This window comes from Aythya fuligula, chromosome 19 (genome assembly GCF_009819795.1).
Source record: "Aythya fuligula isolate bAytFul2 chromosome 19, bAytFul2.pri, whole genome shotgun sequence".
In the NCBI taxonomy this organism is placed as follows: Eukaryota; Metazoa; Chordata; class Aves; order Anseriformes; family Anatidae; genus Aythya; species Aythya fuligula.
The window spans coordinates 11,741,646-11,758,037 of NC_045577.1; the positions used below are offsets into that span (position 1 = coordinate 11,741,646).

The 16,392-nt window shown below is 43.2% G+C and overlaps 1 protein-coding gene across 1 annotated transcript in view; it reads left to right on the forward strand.

Annotated features, from left to right (window-relative positions):
- UAP1L1 (UDP-N-acetylglucosamine pyrophosphorylase 1 like 1) overlaps positions 1-15,477 on the forward strand; it is a 30,447-nt gene extending 14,970 nt beyond the window's left edge. Inside the window, exons 3-9 of the mRNA XM_032200203.1 lie at positions 1,708-1,883; positions 3,126-3,298; positions 4,209-4,402; positions 7,579-7,719; positions 10,498-10,683; positions 11,479-11,545; positions 13,195-15,477. Of these exons, the coding sequence (XP_032056094.1) occupies positions 1,708-1,883; positions 3,126-3,298; positions 4,209-4,402; positions 7,579-7,719; positions 10,498-10,683; positions 11,479-11,545; positions 13,195-13,281 (1,024 nt within the window). The 3' untranslated portion in view covers positions 13,282-15,477. The remainder of the gene's footprint in view (positions 1-1,707; positions 1,884-3,125; positions 3,299-4,208; positions 4,403-7,578; positions 7,720-10,497; positions 10,684-11,478; positions 11,546-13,194) is intronic.
- Positions 15,478-16,392: the final 915 nt, after the last annotated feature.

The window sequence follows — 16,392 nt, forward strand, 5'->3', positions numbered from 1 at the left end:
GAAGGAGATGGACATGTTGGAATCCAGAGGAGGGCCACAAGGATGATCAAGGGGCTGGAGCACCTCTCCTGTGAAGACGGGCTGAGGGAGTTGGGGGTTCAGCCTGGAGAAGAGAAGGCTCCAGGGAGACCTTATAGAGGCCTTCCAGTACCTAAAGGGGGCTACAGGAAAGCTGTGGAGGGACTCTTTTTTCAGGGAGTGTAGAGATAGAACAAGGAATAATAGCTTTAAACTAAAAGAGGGTAGGTTTAGGTTAGATGTTAGGAACAAATTCTTTGCCATGAGGGTGGTGAGGCACTGGAACAGGCTGCCCAGTGAAATTGTGGGTGTCCCATCCCTGGAAGTGCTCAAGGACAGGTTGGATGGGGCTTTGAACAACCTGCTCTAGTGGGAGATCTCTCTGTAGAGGAGCTAGAATTAAGATGATCTTTAAGGTCTCTTCCAACCCAACTCATTCTATGATTCTATGATCTCTTCTCTCTGGTGACAGCGAGAGGACCCAAGGGAACAGCATGTTGCTGTGGCAGAGGCGGTTCAGGCTGGATGCTAGGAAAATGTTCTTCGTTGAGATGGTGGTTGGGCACTAGAACAGGCTCCCCAGAGAACTGGTCACAGGATTGAGCGTGACGGAGTTCCAGAAACACTTGGATGGTGCTCTCAGACATATGGCTTCATTTTTGGGTGGTCCTGTGTAGAGCCAGAACTTGGATTTGATAATTCTTCTGAATACCTTTCAGTTTAGGATATTTTATGATTTTATCACAGAATCACAGAATTGTCTAGATTGGAAGGGATCATTGAGTCCAACCTCTGACCTAACACTAACAAGTCCTACACTAAACCATATCACTAAGTTCAACATCTAAACGTCTCTTAAAGACCTCCAGGGATGGTGACTCCACCACTTCCCTGGGCAGCCCATTCCAATGCCTCACAACCCTCTCAGTAAATAATTCCTTCCTAATATCCAACCTAAAACACCCCTGGTGCAACTTTAGCCCATTCCTCCTCATCCTGTCACCAGGTATGTGGGAGAACAGACCAACCCCCACCTCGCTACAGCCTCCTTTAATGTACTTACAAAGAGCGATAAGGTTGCCCCTGAGCTTCCTCTTCTCCAGGCTGGACAAAACCAGCTCCCTCAGCCACTCCTTGTAAAACTTGTTATGATTCTAGCCAGTGTTGGAGACAGAAGGTAATGGAAGGAAAGACAGAAGCAAGGTGGAGCTAGAAGGAGAGGAGGAAACAGTGAAACTTAAAAACAAGTTGTGCTGCTCTTCATGTTGGCACAAAAGATGCACTAGCATACTTTGAGCTCCTGGAGATTCATGGTTCATTCTCAACACCTTTTGCTGGTCAATACTTCTTTAAATGGTTATTTTCAGTTTGAAATTTGGGGTGAACGAATCTCTTGTGCTGTTCTTTACTCTGTTTTGGAGCTGACTTGGATATCCAGATGTTATTCGTATTTAGGGAAAGGCTTTTCTGTCTTGCCTGGAGCTAAACCTGTGGGTAAGGATTGCTCATGAGACTTTGTACAGCCTTACTGCAGGATGAGCTTTCAAGGAGATCTCTACTAATCAGCTACATACCATAAGTTACTGTATTGTCATTCATTTAATACTCTAAGGTTTCTTTCCTTCTCTGTCCCATCTGTAGGTTTTTTTTCTTTTTCTTCTTCCTTGCTCTACACTTGTTCCTACCCAGGTATATCATGACTAGTGAGTTCACACTGGGGCCAACAGAAGAGTTCTTTGTAGACCATGGCTTCTTCAACCTGGATAAATCCAATGTGATCATGTTTGAACAGAGGATGCTGCCAGCTGTTACCTTTGATGGGAAGGCCATCTTGGAAGAGAAGGGGAAAATTGCTATGGCTCCAGGTACCCTGCTGTTTGCCCTTATTTGGTACAGTAATGTGTTGAAAATTACTGTCAGCTGGCCTTGGCACACAGGAGCAGTATTTGGAAGTCAATGTCAATGCTTCTAATTAACATGGGAGGGTTCAGTTAAATGCTTTAGTCTGTTAATCAAGAATGTAGCAACCTCTGTTTAGTTATTGCTGGAGAACAGACTCTGGTTCCAATCAGGCCTTTTTTTTTTCTTTTTTTTTTTTTTTAATCAAAGCCTGGGAATATTTGCAGGATTAGAAGGGGTGCAGGTTTGGAATAGTGTGCATGTGCATGGGTAGGGCTGTGTATAAGCTAGGGATGAGTCTCCAGGATGACAGCCCCTGGGCTGCTGCCTCCCAGGGTGAAGCTGTCAGGAGAGCTTTGTGTGCTCCTTGCCATGCACTGTGCCAGCTCTGAGTTAGTGTTTGCTCAGGAATCAGCAGTGATTCTGTCAGGCTGGGGAGAAAGCTCACCTGGCTGAAGGCTCCCCCTTTCAAGGCTGATAGCTGGAAATGGGGAAAAAAGCAACAAGGAGCAGGAAGATTAACTCTTTCCAAAAAGATTGAAATGTCTCACATCTTCTCTTCTCTTAACCTGAACATGGCAAGAGACTCAGTCAAGGCAGCCCATTCAAGGCTATGTTGCAGTAATTTGTTTTTTTTTTGTGGCTGCAGAACGGTTCTCCTGAGCTAACTGGAGTGTCAAAGGAGTGCCCATGAAATGGTGATCTGTGGTGAACAAATAAATGTGCAGATGGAGTTTAAGCCTTTAGAAAGTCATTGGATACTTTTAGGGACAGGAATATGCAGAGGATAAGACTGTCCTTAGTGTTTTTCTACAGACTGAGTTTTAAATGTGCTTTTGTTCTGCACTGAAAGAGAAGAAATGTCTTTTCCCACCCTCTTTTGCCACACTGTTTTCCCCATTAGTGTTTTTCCTCTGAGGATCTTACAACAATTCAAAGTCTTATAATGCTTCTCTGTGAGGTTGGTACCCAGTCCTACTTTGCAAGGTTTCACACTAGGGTGTGAAAGTTCAGGCCTTGCCTGAACTGAGTTGGTGGCAGAGCTGGAAATAAAATCCAGTGGCACTGATTCTTGGCTAGAAAACATTCCCTGCTCTGCTGTTAAACAAAATTTGTTCAGGACTTGTACCTTTTGCTTTGTTAATTGCAATAAAAACCCTGCAGAGTCACTAATTAACCAGGGCCTCTTCTTTTCTCTTGCATTATAGATGGCAATGGTGGCTTATATCGTGCTTTGGTGGATAATAAGATCTTGGATGACATGAAGCAGCGTGGTATACAGTATGTTCACGTATACTGTGTAGACAACATCCTCGTCAAGATGGCAGATCCAGTCTTCATAGGCTTCTGTGTTACCAAAGGGGCAGATTGCGGTGCCAAGGTGAGGTGGTGCTAATGCTGGGCCATTTCCCCACAGGGAGTTAAGATCTGATTACACTGGAAGGTACTGGTTAGGGTAAGCTTGGAGGTACGGGAGTGTTCAGATCTCTGTCCAATGACAGGTCACTTGAAGCAGATTTAGATGTGGCATTCTGAAAATGCAAGGGGGAGCCGCTTGCTGCCCATTTTGTATTCAGAGTATACTTCCTGGGGGTGTACTTCTAGGACCTCCTCCCCTCTTCCCAGAATACAGTGGAAAATAAACTTAGATTAAAGCAGAGACTGTAATTGCACAGGAAACTACAAACTGGAATCAATTCCCTTTTATGTGTGCCCTTTCTATAAAGGCACCTGAGATATCAAGAAGCTTTATTAGACTGTGATGTGCTTTATAAATACATGTACACCTTTAAGTCTAGTCAAGGCATTCCTTACATCCCATTGCGGAGGACAGGTAAAGTTGAAAGAGCCTGGTTTTGTGACTCCAAAAGAGCAGGTGCTTGATGTTTATGAGGACAGATTAGTATTGCTTTAATCATGAACACTGTTAATGCAGGCAGGGAGCTGAAGGTTAATAGCTGTAAACATTCTTCATTTAATGCCAGGTCCCAGTTAAAAGTTGATAAGAAAAGTGTCCCCACAGTATTCTGATTTCTTCTAACTGTGGTTTGTCTTCTGAGTAACTGCAATTTAAGTTGTCATGTACTGTTTTTTATGAGAGATTGTTGGAAAAAAAATATGCCTCCAGGCTACTTTGTATACTCAGCACTGTCTTGCCTGTGTTGTTGCAGCATTAAAGAATCAGCGTGCAGTAGGGTATAGTAAGATAATTTGATAATGTGCCAGGGGGAGTTGAAATATTGCCAGTTTTTTCTTTCTTCTTGTCATAGTCCTCTGTCCTGTGTCTGCAGGTGGTGGAGAAGGCCTACCCCACAGAGCCTGTTGGGGTGGTGTGTCGTGTGGATGGGATCTATCAGGTGGTGGAGTACAGTGAGATCAGTCCAGAGACTGCGCAGCTGCAAAGCCCTAATGGGGGGCTGGTGTACAGCACTGGCAATATCTGCAACCATTTCTTCACTGTTGAATTTCTGCAGATGGTGGCCCAGTAAGTTCCAGCAGAACTACCAGGCAGCTGTGCATCCCAGAAATGCTTCCAAGAGTGGATGTTCCCATTTCCCACTTTGTAATTATAGTTATGGGTACCTCCTTTCTTCTCAAAAGAGATTAAAACAACCATGTCCACTTTTGACCACTCCAACATGCTCTTTAGGCTTTATGTAATGGAGAGGCTGCATGCTTTGCTGTAACTAAATCTATGGAGATAAACCAGTGCATGGCCTTTCTGGGCCTGCAGAGATGAGCAGGCATGTGAGTTGTGGTGTGGTCAACCAATGTTGAGGGTTTTCAATAGGAATGTTACCAATGCTGTCCCTTGGGACAACAGGTTGGGGGAGTTAGTGGAAACAGAGGAAGATTCTGCTTGGAGTCGGGAGAGGGAGGCATGATACTGAGTGTTCAGCATGCAGCTCTCTTCCCTTAGATATGATACTGACTCAGGAAAGGCTGGGGATACTGTCTCTGTGGGAGGATATGATACTGATGAAGTCTAAAGGCGTGGAGATAGCTATGGGGGATCTAGCTTCATTTTTTGTCTAGTCCTGAGCCAGATAGTGTTCCTGAAGAGCTTGATCTAACTTTGTGTGAGAGATCTGCTCTGCTCCATTTTCAACTTGGCCATCACTTACCCATGAAATGGTAGAGTTCTCCATTCTTGGAGAAACCAGGGAGGGAACCAGTAAAACTGCTGTATTGGACTTTCGGAGGGCTGACTTTGAACTGTTCAGGACACTGGTTGGTAGAATCCCTTGGGAGGTGGGTCTGAAGGGCAGAGGAGTCCAGGAAGGCTGGGCGCTCTTCAAGAAGGAAATCTTAATGGCGCAGGAGCGGTCTGTCGCCATGTGCCCAAAGACGAGCTGGAGTGGAAGAAGACCAGCATGGCTGAACAGAGAATTGTGGCTTAAGCTTAGCAGGAAAAAGAGGGATTACAATCTTTAGAAAAGAGGGCGGGCCACTTGGGAGGACTATAAGGATGTTGCGAGGCAGTGCAGGGACATAATTAGAAAGGCCAAAGCTCATCTGGAGCTCAATCTGGCTACTGCCGTCAAAGACAACAAAAAATAATTTTACAAATACATTAATGCAAAACAGAGGACTAAGGAGAATTTACTGGATGCGGGGGGGGAACTGAGTTACCAAAGATGAGGAAAAGGCAGAGGTGCTTAATGCCTTCTTTGCCTGAGTCTTTAGTGGCAAAAACAGTTGCTCTCTGGATACCCAGTACCCTGAACTGGTGGAAGGGGATGGGGAACAGAATGTGGCCCTCACTATCCATGAAGAAATGGTTGGCGACCTGCTACGGCACTTGGATGTACGCAAGTCAATGGGGCCGGATGGGATCCACCCAAGGACAGAGAGCTGGCGGAGGAGCTGGCCAAGCCTCTTACCATCATTTATCAACAGTCCTGGCTATTGGGGGAGGTCTCAGTCGACTGGTGGCTAGCAAACGTGACACTCATCTACAAGAAGGGCCGGAGGGCAGACCCGGGGAACTATAGGCCTGTCAGTTTGACCTCAGTGCCAGGGAAACTCATGGAGCAGATTATGGTGAGTGTCATCACGCGGCACTTACAGGGCAACCAGGTGATCAGGCCCAGTCAGCATGAGTTTATGAAAGGCAGGTCCTGCTTGACAAACCTAATCTCCTTCTATGACAAAGTGACGCGCTTGGTGGATGAGGAAAAGGCTGTGGATGTGGTCTACCTTGACTTCAGCAAGGCTTTTGACACCGTTTCCCACAGCATTCTCCTCAAGAAACTGGCTGCTCGTGGCTTGGACTGGCGTATGCTTCGTTGGGTTAGAAACTGTCTGGATACCCGGGCCCAAAGAGTCATGGTAAATGGAGTCAAATCCAGTTGGAGGCCGGTCACTAGTGGCATTCCCCAGGGCTCGGTACTGGGGCCAGTCCTCTTTAATATCTTTATTGATGATCTGGATGAGTGGATCGAGTGCACCCTCAGTAAGTTTGCAGATGACACCAAGTTAGGTGCATGTGTCGATCTGCCCAAGGGTAGGAAGGCTCTGCAGGAGGATCTGGATAGGCTGGACCGATGGGCTGAGGTCAACTGTATGAAGTTCAACAAGGCCAAGTGCACAACAACCCCAAGCAGAGCTACAGGCTGGGAGAGGAGTGGTTGGAAAGCTGCCAGGCAGAGAAGGACCTGGGAGTGATGGTTGATAGTCAGCTGAATATGAGCCAGCAGTGTGCTCAGGTGGCCAAGAAGGCCAACAGCATCCTGGCTTGCATAAGAAGCAGTGTGGCCAGCAGGTCTAGGGAAGTGATTGTCCCCCTGTACTTGGCTCTGGTGAGGCCGCACCTTGAGTACTGTGTTCAGTTTTGGGCCCCTCACTACAAGAAGGACATGGAGGTGCTCGAGCGAGTCCAGAGAAGGGCGATGAAGCTGGTCTGGAGAATAAGTCTTACGAGGAGCGTCTGAGGGAGCTGGGTTTGTTTAGCCTGGAGAAGAGGAGGCTCAGGGGCGACCTTATCACTCTTTACGATACATTAAAGGAGGCTGTAGCGAGGTGGGGGTTGGTCTGTTCTCCCATGTGCCTGGTGAGAGGACGAGGGGGAACAGGCTAAAGCTGCGCCAGGCGTGTTTTAGGTTGGATATTAGGTAGAACTTCTTTACCAAGAGGGTTGTGAGGCATTGGAATGGGCTGCCCAGGGAAATGGTGGAGTCTTTAAGAGACGTTTAGATGTAGAGCTTAGTGATATGGTTTAGTGTAGGACTTGTTAGTGTTAGGTCAAAAGTTGGACTCGATGATCTTGAGGTCTCTTCCAACCTAGATAATTCTGTGTGATTCTGTGTGATTTAACAGTTTAGGTTACTTTTTTTTTTTTTTTTTTTTTTTCTCCTGTGCTTCTGATTGCAGCTGGATGCTAGGTCCTCCCTCACTTTTTCCTTTACCCTATTATGTCACATTGTGTACGAGTGCTGCTGCTCCCTGCCATGCAGGTGTCTGGGCTGCTTTGCTCAATGAAGTGTTTCCTGGATGTGATTTTATGTCACAACCCACAACAGTTGAGATATGACCTAGAATCATGTAATATATATTATTATTATTATACATATAATAAGCAGCGTGCTTCCCAGAAGTGTACTTCTTTTCTCAAAGTGGGCAAGAAGTAAATGATCTTATTTGTCCTCCTTTTTTTTGCAGAAAATATGAGCCCCAGCTGAAGCATCACATAGCCATAAAGAAGGTGCCTTACATTGACGAGGAGGGAAATCTGGTAAAACCGCTAAAACCAAATGGGATAAAGCTGGAGAAGTTTGTGTTTGATGTGTTCCAGTTCTCTAAGTTAGTGGCAGACATGAATATTTTTCCCCTCTCACTGTTTGTTTGGATGACTGCAAGTTGTAAAAGACTTTGTCATAGTGTGTGGTTTGTGGGTGACTTGTTAAAAAGACGGTTGGATCTACCATGACAGTAACTTCACAGGCTGCACAGGTGCATTCACAGAGTCCTTGGCAGCAGCTGGGCTTTCTCTGAGCAGTCTGGGAACCTTTTGTTCTGTGGAGGATGGTTTGATAGCCTCTAATAGCCATATGAAAGGAAGAGAGAGAGAGAGAACGAGAAAGAAAGGAAGGAAGGAAGAAAGAAAAGGAAATCTTGTGCAAAACCAGCATTTAATATAAGTGCATGTTAAAGTATTCAGAATCTAAGAAATCAGGCTCTGTGCAATTGTGACTTCCATGACAACTGCAACTCTTGTTACATTTAGGCGCATATTAAATAAGGGCTTAGTTTGTGCCCTTTCCGTTCAGAAAACATGTTGCTTAAGCACCTTGGGGCTAAGTTACTGTTGCTGTAGGAACTGTAGATGTTGGCTTGCCAAACTCTGAAACATAGCAGAGATAGCTGTGCTACAGCATTAACACAGGAGCTTTGAGTTCATGGAATGTGGGATTTTAATAATTTAGAAATCCACCAGAAATTTATAAATACTGTTTTTGAAGGCCTAGAATTCATCTGTAAAGATTTTCTTCTAGGCTTAAATGGATGGCAAAAAGAGATATCAAGCAAACTGAAATATCTTGTTTGGGGATTGCATTTTTGCTTTTAGAGGATTTACTTTAGGAAAAAGAGCTCAAGTTTTGAACCATGGTCTCCATTTCCTGACATAGTAATGAAATATATGAAAGGCAAAGGCAGCATATTGGAAATAGTGCAGAGTTCTGGGTTTCAAAAGAGCTCATATGCAAGCAGTGATTTCCTGTACTCTGTAAAAATAATGCAAAAATTGCTTGGCAGATGCTCTTCACGTGTGAAGTGCAGAAATGTGCAGAGGCTGGTATCTTATTTGAGTTCCTTTTTCTGATAAACAACTGTACTTAACATTGACTGTAAGTCCTCCCTTATTGCTTATTCATACCTGGAAACCGGTGTCCTCAATTTATCCTTGCCCACAGACTCAAGTTCAGTGACCATTTCTTTGAGCAGGGGTGATGTGCTCTGTAGTGAGCAGCACAGCTCTGCCATGTATCAGATCTTCAGGTGTTGCTGTTGTTTCCATACTGCTGTGCTCTTAGCTGAGACTTTTTGTCCACATGTCTCTAGTGCCTGGAGAAGTTTCTGAGGGATCTGTGGAGAAGTTTTGTTTTTCCTCCTACATCTGCACAGTCCTTGAGGGTCATGAGGAAAGAGATTGGGCACCTCAGTTTATGAAAAGCTTAATGAACCTGATCTCCTTCTGGTACAAGGTGGCCTGCTTAGTGGATGAGGGAAAGGCTCTGTATGTGGTCAACCTAGACTTTAGCAAAGCTTTCAACAGCGTTTCTCGAAACATTCTCCTGGAGAAGCTGTCTGCTCATGGCTTGAATGAATGTACGCTTTCCCGGATAAAAAAAATAAAAAATTGGCTGTATGGCTAGGCCCAAAGAGTGAATGGTGTTAAATCCAGTTGGAGGCTGGTCACGAGTGGTATCTCCCATGGCTCCGTATTGAAGTCAGTTCTCTTCAATATCTTTATCAGTGGATGAGGGGTTTGAGTTCACCCTCGGGAAGTTTGCAGTTGACACCAAACTGGGCTGTGAGTGTTGACCTACTTGAGGGCAGGAAGGCTCTGCAGAGGGATCTGGATAGGCTGGACTGATGGGCCAAGGCCAACTGTATGAAGGTCAACTAGGCCAAGTGTCGGGTCCTGCACTGGTGGGTACAACAATCCCATGCAATGCTACAGGCTGAGGGAAGAGGGACCTGGGGGTATTGGCTGATAGCCAGTTAAATATGAGCCAGCCATGTGCTCACATGGCCAAGAAGTCCAACAGCATCCTGGCTTGTAGCAGAAGTAGTGTGGCCAGCAGGACTAGGGAAGTGATTGTTCCTCTGTACTTGGCTCTGGTGAGGCCACACCTTGAGTACTGTGTTCAGTTTTGGGCCCCTCACTACAAGAAGGACATGGAGGTGCTGGAGCGTGTCCAAAGGAGGGCAATGAAGCTGGTGAAGGGCCTAAAGAACAAGTCTTATGAGAAGCAGCTGAGGGAGCTGGGGTTGTTTAACATGGAGAAAAGAAGGCTCAGGGGAAACCTTACCACTCTCTACAGCTACCTCAGTGGAGGTGGGGGTTGGTCTCTTCTCGAAAGCAACAAGCGATAGGACGAGAGGAAATAGCCTCAAGTTGCACCAGGGGAGGTTTATGTCGGATATTAGGAAAAATTTTGTCCCTAAAAGGATTGTGCAGTATTGCAACAGGCTGCCCAGAGAAATTAGTTAAGTCACCATCCTTGGAGGTATTCAAAAGATGCGTATATGTGGTGTTTAAAGACATGGTTTAGTGGTAGACTTGGCAGTGCTAGGTTAATGGTTGGACTTGATGATCTTAGTGGTCTTTTCCAACCTACATGATTCTGTGATTCTATAATTCTATTCTGTTTTTCTGTCATAAAGTCCTGGTATTCTTTGTTCTTCAGATGGGAGGTGGGCTTTCCTTAGTTTGACTTTGCCCCAGGCTGCATACATCAATGCTCCCTAAAATATGTATGAACTCTTCGCCTTGAAAGTTGTTTTTGCATCTTTTCTGCTAACAGGGTTGATGGCTAACTTTGTTTTTCATTGTTTTCTCCCCTTTGCTTGCAGGAATTTTGTGGCATTTGAAGTTTTGAGAGAAGAGGAATTCTCACCATTAAAAAATGCAGACACAGCTGACAAAGACACTCCTACTACTGCTCGGCAATCCCTCCTGGCCCAGCATTACCGCTGGGCTTTGAAGGCTGGGGCCAGATTTCTGGATGAAAATGGTTGCAGAATACCAGAGAAACTCAGGTGTGCATCTTTGTGACCTTCTCTGCAGCTTCTTTGCATGTGACTGCCCAAACTTGAAAGCTCGGTAATGGCATGTACACTTCATTCTAAAATTGAGTGTTTGCCGGATCACATGATGACTTGGCATGGGTTCTGTTCAGCTGGCCTTTTCTGAACATGCCAAGTATTATCTGTATCAGCTATTACTCCATTAGTGATTGTAAGTACTCTAGTCAGTAATGGCCAGTAAGCTTTGCTTTAAGTCTGGCTGAATTTCCTGCCTTGGAGATAGTTGACTCCTCGTATAGCAACACACAGTGAGACAACTGCCTTAGGTAGAGGCAACCTTTTGTATCATTCAGGATTTAGCCAGCCCAAGGAATTGTAATTTGTAATCCTCCCCAGCTTTTCTGAATATGATCCTAGTATTTAAAGCCCATCTAGAATCTCAGGTGGACATGAGTATTGGCTATTATAGCAACTACCAGTTTAAATACTTCCTGCATCACACTGAAGTAAAAGCAGCTTTCCATTCTTGGGACTCTTAATTCATCAACTCAAAGTTAAATAAACCCACAAGCTGTTCATTGTATTTGAAAAGCACCTCTTTAAAAGTCATGTAATTGTTTTGATGAGAAATAGTTGGGACTTGCTGACTCCCTTTTATTTTCAGTGATTGTGTTCAAGTGATGTCTGATGTATGTGAATATAACAAATGTCTTACCCTTCTGGATGTCTTATTCCTGACAGACTTTCAAAGATGACACACTGCTTTGTAAGCACAGCAAGAAGTTAATCCTGTGTTCTCTTCTTCAGTCTCTCAGGAACTGAAGATCCTCCGGCTGTGTGTGAGATTTCTCCATTAGTGTCTTACTTTGGAGAGGTGAGAATAATTATCTATGGAGGTATTTTTAAGACTGTGCAGGAATGCATCTGATTTCTATACAGAAATTGGATTTCTTTAGCCTGTGCTTGCTGAGAAATGATAAGATTGAGGGAGCTAGGACTTGGGCTCTGTGTTATATTTGTGGTTCCCTCTGTGGCTTATTCTTCAGCAGGTTGTTCAGTCTTCATTTATCACAAGTTTGGCTATCTGTATAATGAGATTTGTAATGAGTCTGTGCAATTTCATGAGGACTCACGAGTACTTTGAGACCCTCTGAATGAAAAGTGCAGAATATTCAAATTACCAAATCCATGGGGTCACTGTATACAGTTGCATACTAATCTGTGCATACGAATCTTGTGCATACTAATCACTTTCACAGTGAGTGAACACTGAGAGTATATTTTCATTGTCTTTAGAGGAAATGTATCTTAGAACACATTTATGAGGTTCATCCCTCAGTAAACGATTGGTTCTGAGAAAGCTAATTCCATTTAGTAATGAGGGAAGGAGCCTTTATATGTTGGAGAAACAGGGTGAGAAAGAGTAGATTGCAGAAGGTTATGTGTGCTCTGGGGAAGAGTATACACAGAGGTTTACATCTCCACTAGGGAAGAAGCCAGAGGGTTGTGGTTAATGGAATGGAGTCAAGTTGGAGTCCTGTATCTAATGGAGTCCCTCACGGGTTGGTACTGGGAGCAGTGTGGTTTAATATATTCATCGATGACTTGGATGAGGGAACGGAGTGTGCCATCAGCAAATTTGCTGGTAACACTAAGCTGGGAGGAGTGGCTGACATGCCAGAAACCTGTGCTGCCATCCAGAGGGACCTTGACAGGTTGGAGAATTTGGCGGGGAGAAACTTAATGAAATATAACGAGGGCAAATGTATAGTCCTGCATCTGGGCAAGAACAACCCCAGACACCAGGATAAGTTGGGGACTGCCCTGCTGGAGAGCAGTGAAGGGGAGATGGACCTGGGGGTCCTGGTGGACAGCCAGATGACCATGAGCCAGCACTGTGCCCTTGTGGCCAAGAAGGCCAGTGGCATCCTGGGGTGTATCAGAAGGGCTGTGGTTATTAGGTCAAGAGAGGTTCTCCTCCCCCTCTCCTCTGCCCTGGTGAGACCACATCTAGAATATTGTGTCCAGTTCTGGACCCCTCAGTTCAAGAAGGACAGGGAACTGCTTGAGAGAGTCCAGCACAGTGCCACAAGGATGATTAAGGGAGGGGAGCATCTCGCTTATGAGGAAAGGCTGAGGGATAAGGGGATATCCATTATAATAAGAGGGATATCCATTAGGATAAGGGGCAATGGGTGCAAGCTGGAACACAGGAGATTGCGCTTAAATATGAAACAAAACTTTTTTATGGTAAGGGTGACAGAGCACTGGAACAGGCTTGCCCAGGGGGCTCTGGAGTCTCCGTCTCTGGAGACTTTCAAAACCTAAGACAATTTAAGTTGACTTTTCTTTGCTAGGATTGTTCGAATCGGAGGTAAGAACACTCTGCTCCATGCTTCACCCTCTCTAGGAAGGTTTGTTCCAGAGATCATTCTTCGAGAACATTATGGAGACTTAAAAATAGTACAGATAACAAGTCTGATCCATTTATAACCTAACTTTACTGTTTTCACATATTCTCAGGGTCTGGAGGCGTGCATGAAGAACAAAGACTTCTGTTCTCCCTTTATACTCGATGAAAACAAAGCACAAATGCTAGGAAATTCTTGAAAAGGAGGGAGGACTTCTCAAATCATGTCTGTCAGAGCCATTGAAAGAAATGACACTGCTAAAATGTCAGTTGTGAAGTGTATTATGTATTATGAAAAATTGCTTTATAGTATCAGATAGTTGGCAAATGCTTGCAGCAGTTGTGTTTACACAGATATGCATATGTACCTGGCTATTTGGTAACTGAAGGCTATGCCTTTTACTTTGGTCTTTATTGTAGACTGATGTGAATGGAGATTAATACCTTCCGGGTATCAAATTGATTTTATATTTCTTATTTGTTATACATACAGATATGTAACAGAGTAAATCAGAAACAAATCAATCAGCTTTGCATTCAAGAAGATTAAATCTCTGCAGTGCCTTGCTATGTATCTTATTTGTATCTTTGTTCCATTTTTTTGTTGTTATTGTTGCTTTTTTTTTCTTTTCTACTGTGTGCACAGCTGAAGAAAAATCAGTATGATGCCCCACCCTGAAAAGTATGTACTTCGTGTACTCGGTCCTCTGTCTCTAATATTGTGCTGGTTAGTAGACCAAGTTCAGTACATCCTCTAATTGGGTTATGCAGAGGAGTCTGCTGTAGATAGGGATCCTTTTATGTGTAAGTTTTGCTTGAGATTTGGCCTCAGCAGCAGAACAGGCTATTTTGCATATTTAGGCTCAGTAGTGGTATTCCAAGAAAACATAACTAAATATGCAGCTCAGGCTGCATACTCTTTACTCTTCATGGCTGTAGTGAACAGGGTTTTTATTATTACTATTTTTGAGGGGTTGGAGGTGGGGCAAAGGCCGAGAACTGTTTTCATAATAACCTTCTACTCTTCCTGTTTTATGGCAAACATTTATTTTGCTTTTCATTTTTTTGTTTAATGTATATCCTAACCCTCAAAGGGGAACTCTTTTAAAGTGGCTGAAAGTAATAGGAGGAACATGCTGTGATGGTAGAATTTGAGGTGTAATCAAAAGCAGAAAAATGCCTTTCTTTAAAAATATATTATTAACTATAATGTGAAGATAATTGTCAGCTAATTAAGGACAATAATTGTCAGAACACATGTAGCACATGAACTCAGCCTTGGCTGAGGACTTCCAGGGTGACCATGATACACAGCTCCTGTTTAGCTCCAGCAGACCTGTGCCATGTGGGCAGCTGCCTACAACAGAACCTTCACTGAACACACCAAAGTCGTTTCACACTTTACGAGGACTCTTTGTGTGCTCTGCTGAGTGGAATTGGATTGAGGAGCATGCTATACTTTTCACCCAAATCGGGTATAAGGAAGGTGATGAGGAAGATAAAACATTTCAGATGAGGCATCATCTGAAATACCAGGTCTCAGGATCTGCTTCTACTAAGCAATGGCTGATGCTGATATTAAGCATTAATCTTTCACATAAGTGATTTTCTGAAATTCCTCATATGAAGCTGTATTCAGAATGTTAGAGAAGTATTAAAATAGCTTTGAGACCAAGTACAATTTATAAGTAGCCTCATGTTTTCTAAAGAAACCATTTAAATGTCAATGGCAGAATTTAAAGATATAAAGTGTATCTACATATGCATAAGTAATTAGTCTTTTGGATGTGCAAACCAGCTTATTGCAGTTCTGATTACCTCATTTTGCATGTGCAACCAATAACTGATTTTTAGTATAAATTAAGCATTTGTCTTTGCTCAATTCTGTAATTTTTATTGCACAATTTTCTATGGGTCATTTTCATTCCTGTCTATCAATTTTTACATCTGAGAAGTAATCACATGATATTCTTGCAAATATTGCTTATCAATTCAGGCACAGGTTGCTTTAAGTTTCACAGTACTATAAAGAAATAATACATCTATTTTTTCATTTATAAAATGCTTTCTCTTTTGAAACTCAACTATAGCCCATTTTCTATGTGCTTAAATCATGTGAACACTGAACTGCTGACATGATTTTTAGAGATTGTTTTCAAGGTGAAACTGAATTAGTATGATGAATACCTTTTTGTTTGTTTGTTTGTTTGTTTTTTTCTATGACTCTTCATGTTTTAAACTGGAACATTAAAAGATTCTTGCGGGAACTTAAAAAAAAAAAAATCTCATATTCATTGTGAAATGAAAAAAAATATATCTAAAATAGAGGGGGATCCCATAGTGGTCCAGAAACTTTTGGAGACCTAAGCTTTTCTATAATAAAGATGTTACTGTGATTTCTGTGTGTCTGTCATCCTTGTTTGTAACGAGAATACACTTGTTGTCTTTGTCCCTACACATCATGGGTGTTGTCACCACAGCTGCTGGACACTGATACTGTGCCACTGGTAGTGTGACTGGAGTCTGCAGTGCCCATAATATATTTACAGGATGACATAGAACTCAGCAACATGTAATACCTGAAGGGGTTTGACATTGTGGGATGTGTTTTTCCATCAGAAAGTAAGCAGAACACTGTTTCCTCCCCTGCAATTCTGTGTTGTGTGTGTTTTGTTTTTTTTTCTTTTTCTTTTTTTTCTTCAAGTTCAGCAACTCAATTTGTCCTCCTTAATTGTGGATGGTGTGCATTTTTCTTTTATTTAAAGTCAACTAGAGCACTCTGGTTCTGAGGCAGGCTTTCACATCTATTGTGTAGGTGATGAGGTGTGCTAAGCACCGACTGTGGTGGTATTTCTGCTTGGCTTCCAATTAACTGGCACATTTTAAATGGGTCTATTTGTAGAACAGTAGGGGAAGATATTAATTTTTCCACAAATGACAGATTGTCCTCTCTTTTGGGGGTTTAGTGCTAAACCCAGTAAGGGTCAAAATCAGATTTTCTTTCCTTACCTATTTCATCCCATATTTCTCTCTTGGCACCCATACAAGGGTTGCTGGAATTTTTAATGCATTTTTAAGCTACATGAATTTGTCGTTTCCTGTGATAAGAAAATGACTAGTAAAAAATGAGTGCATGCTTCAGGCTTCTGTTAAATTGTTTCTCTGCTTGTTTGTGCAGAGTGTTCAAATCTCCAAGAACAATTTGCTTAGTTGCTTTATTTATTATTATTATTTTTTTTTATTGTGAAAAGTCCACCCAGTTCTCATCCCAGTTCTTTATCTGGAGGATAAACCAGAGGCAGATTCCAAAT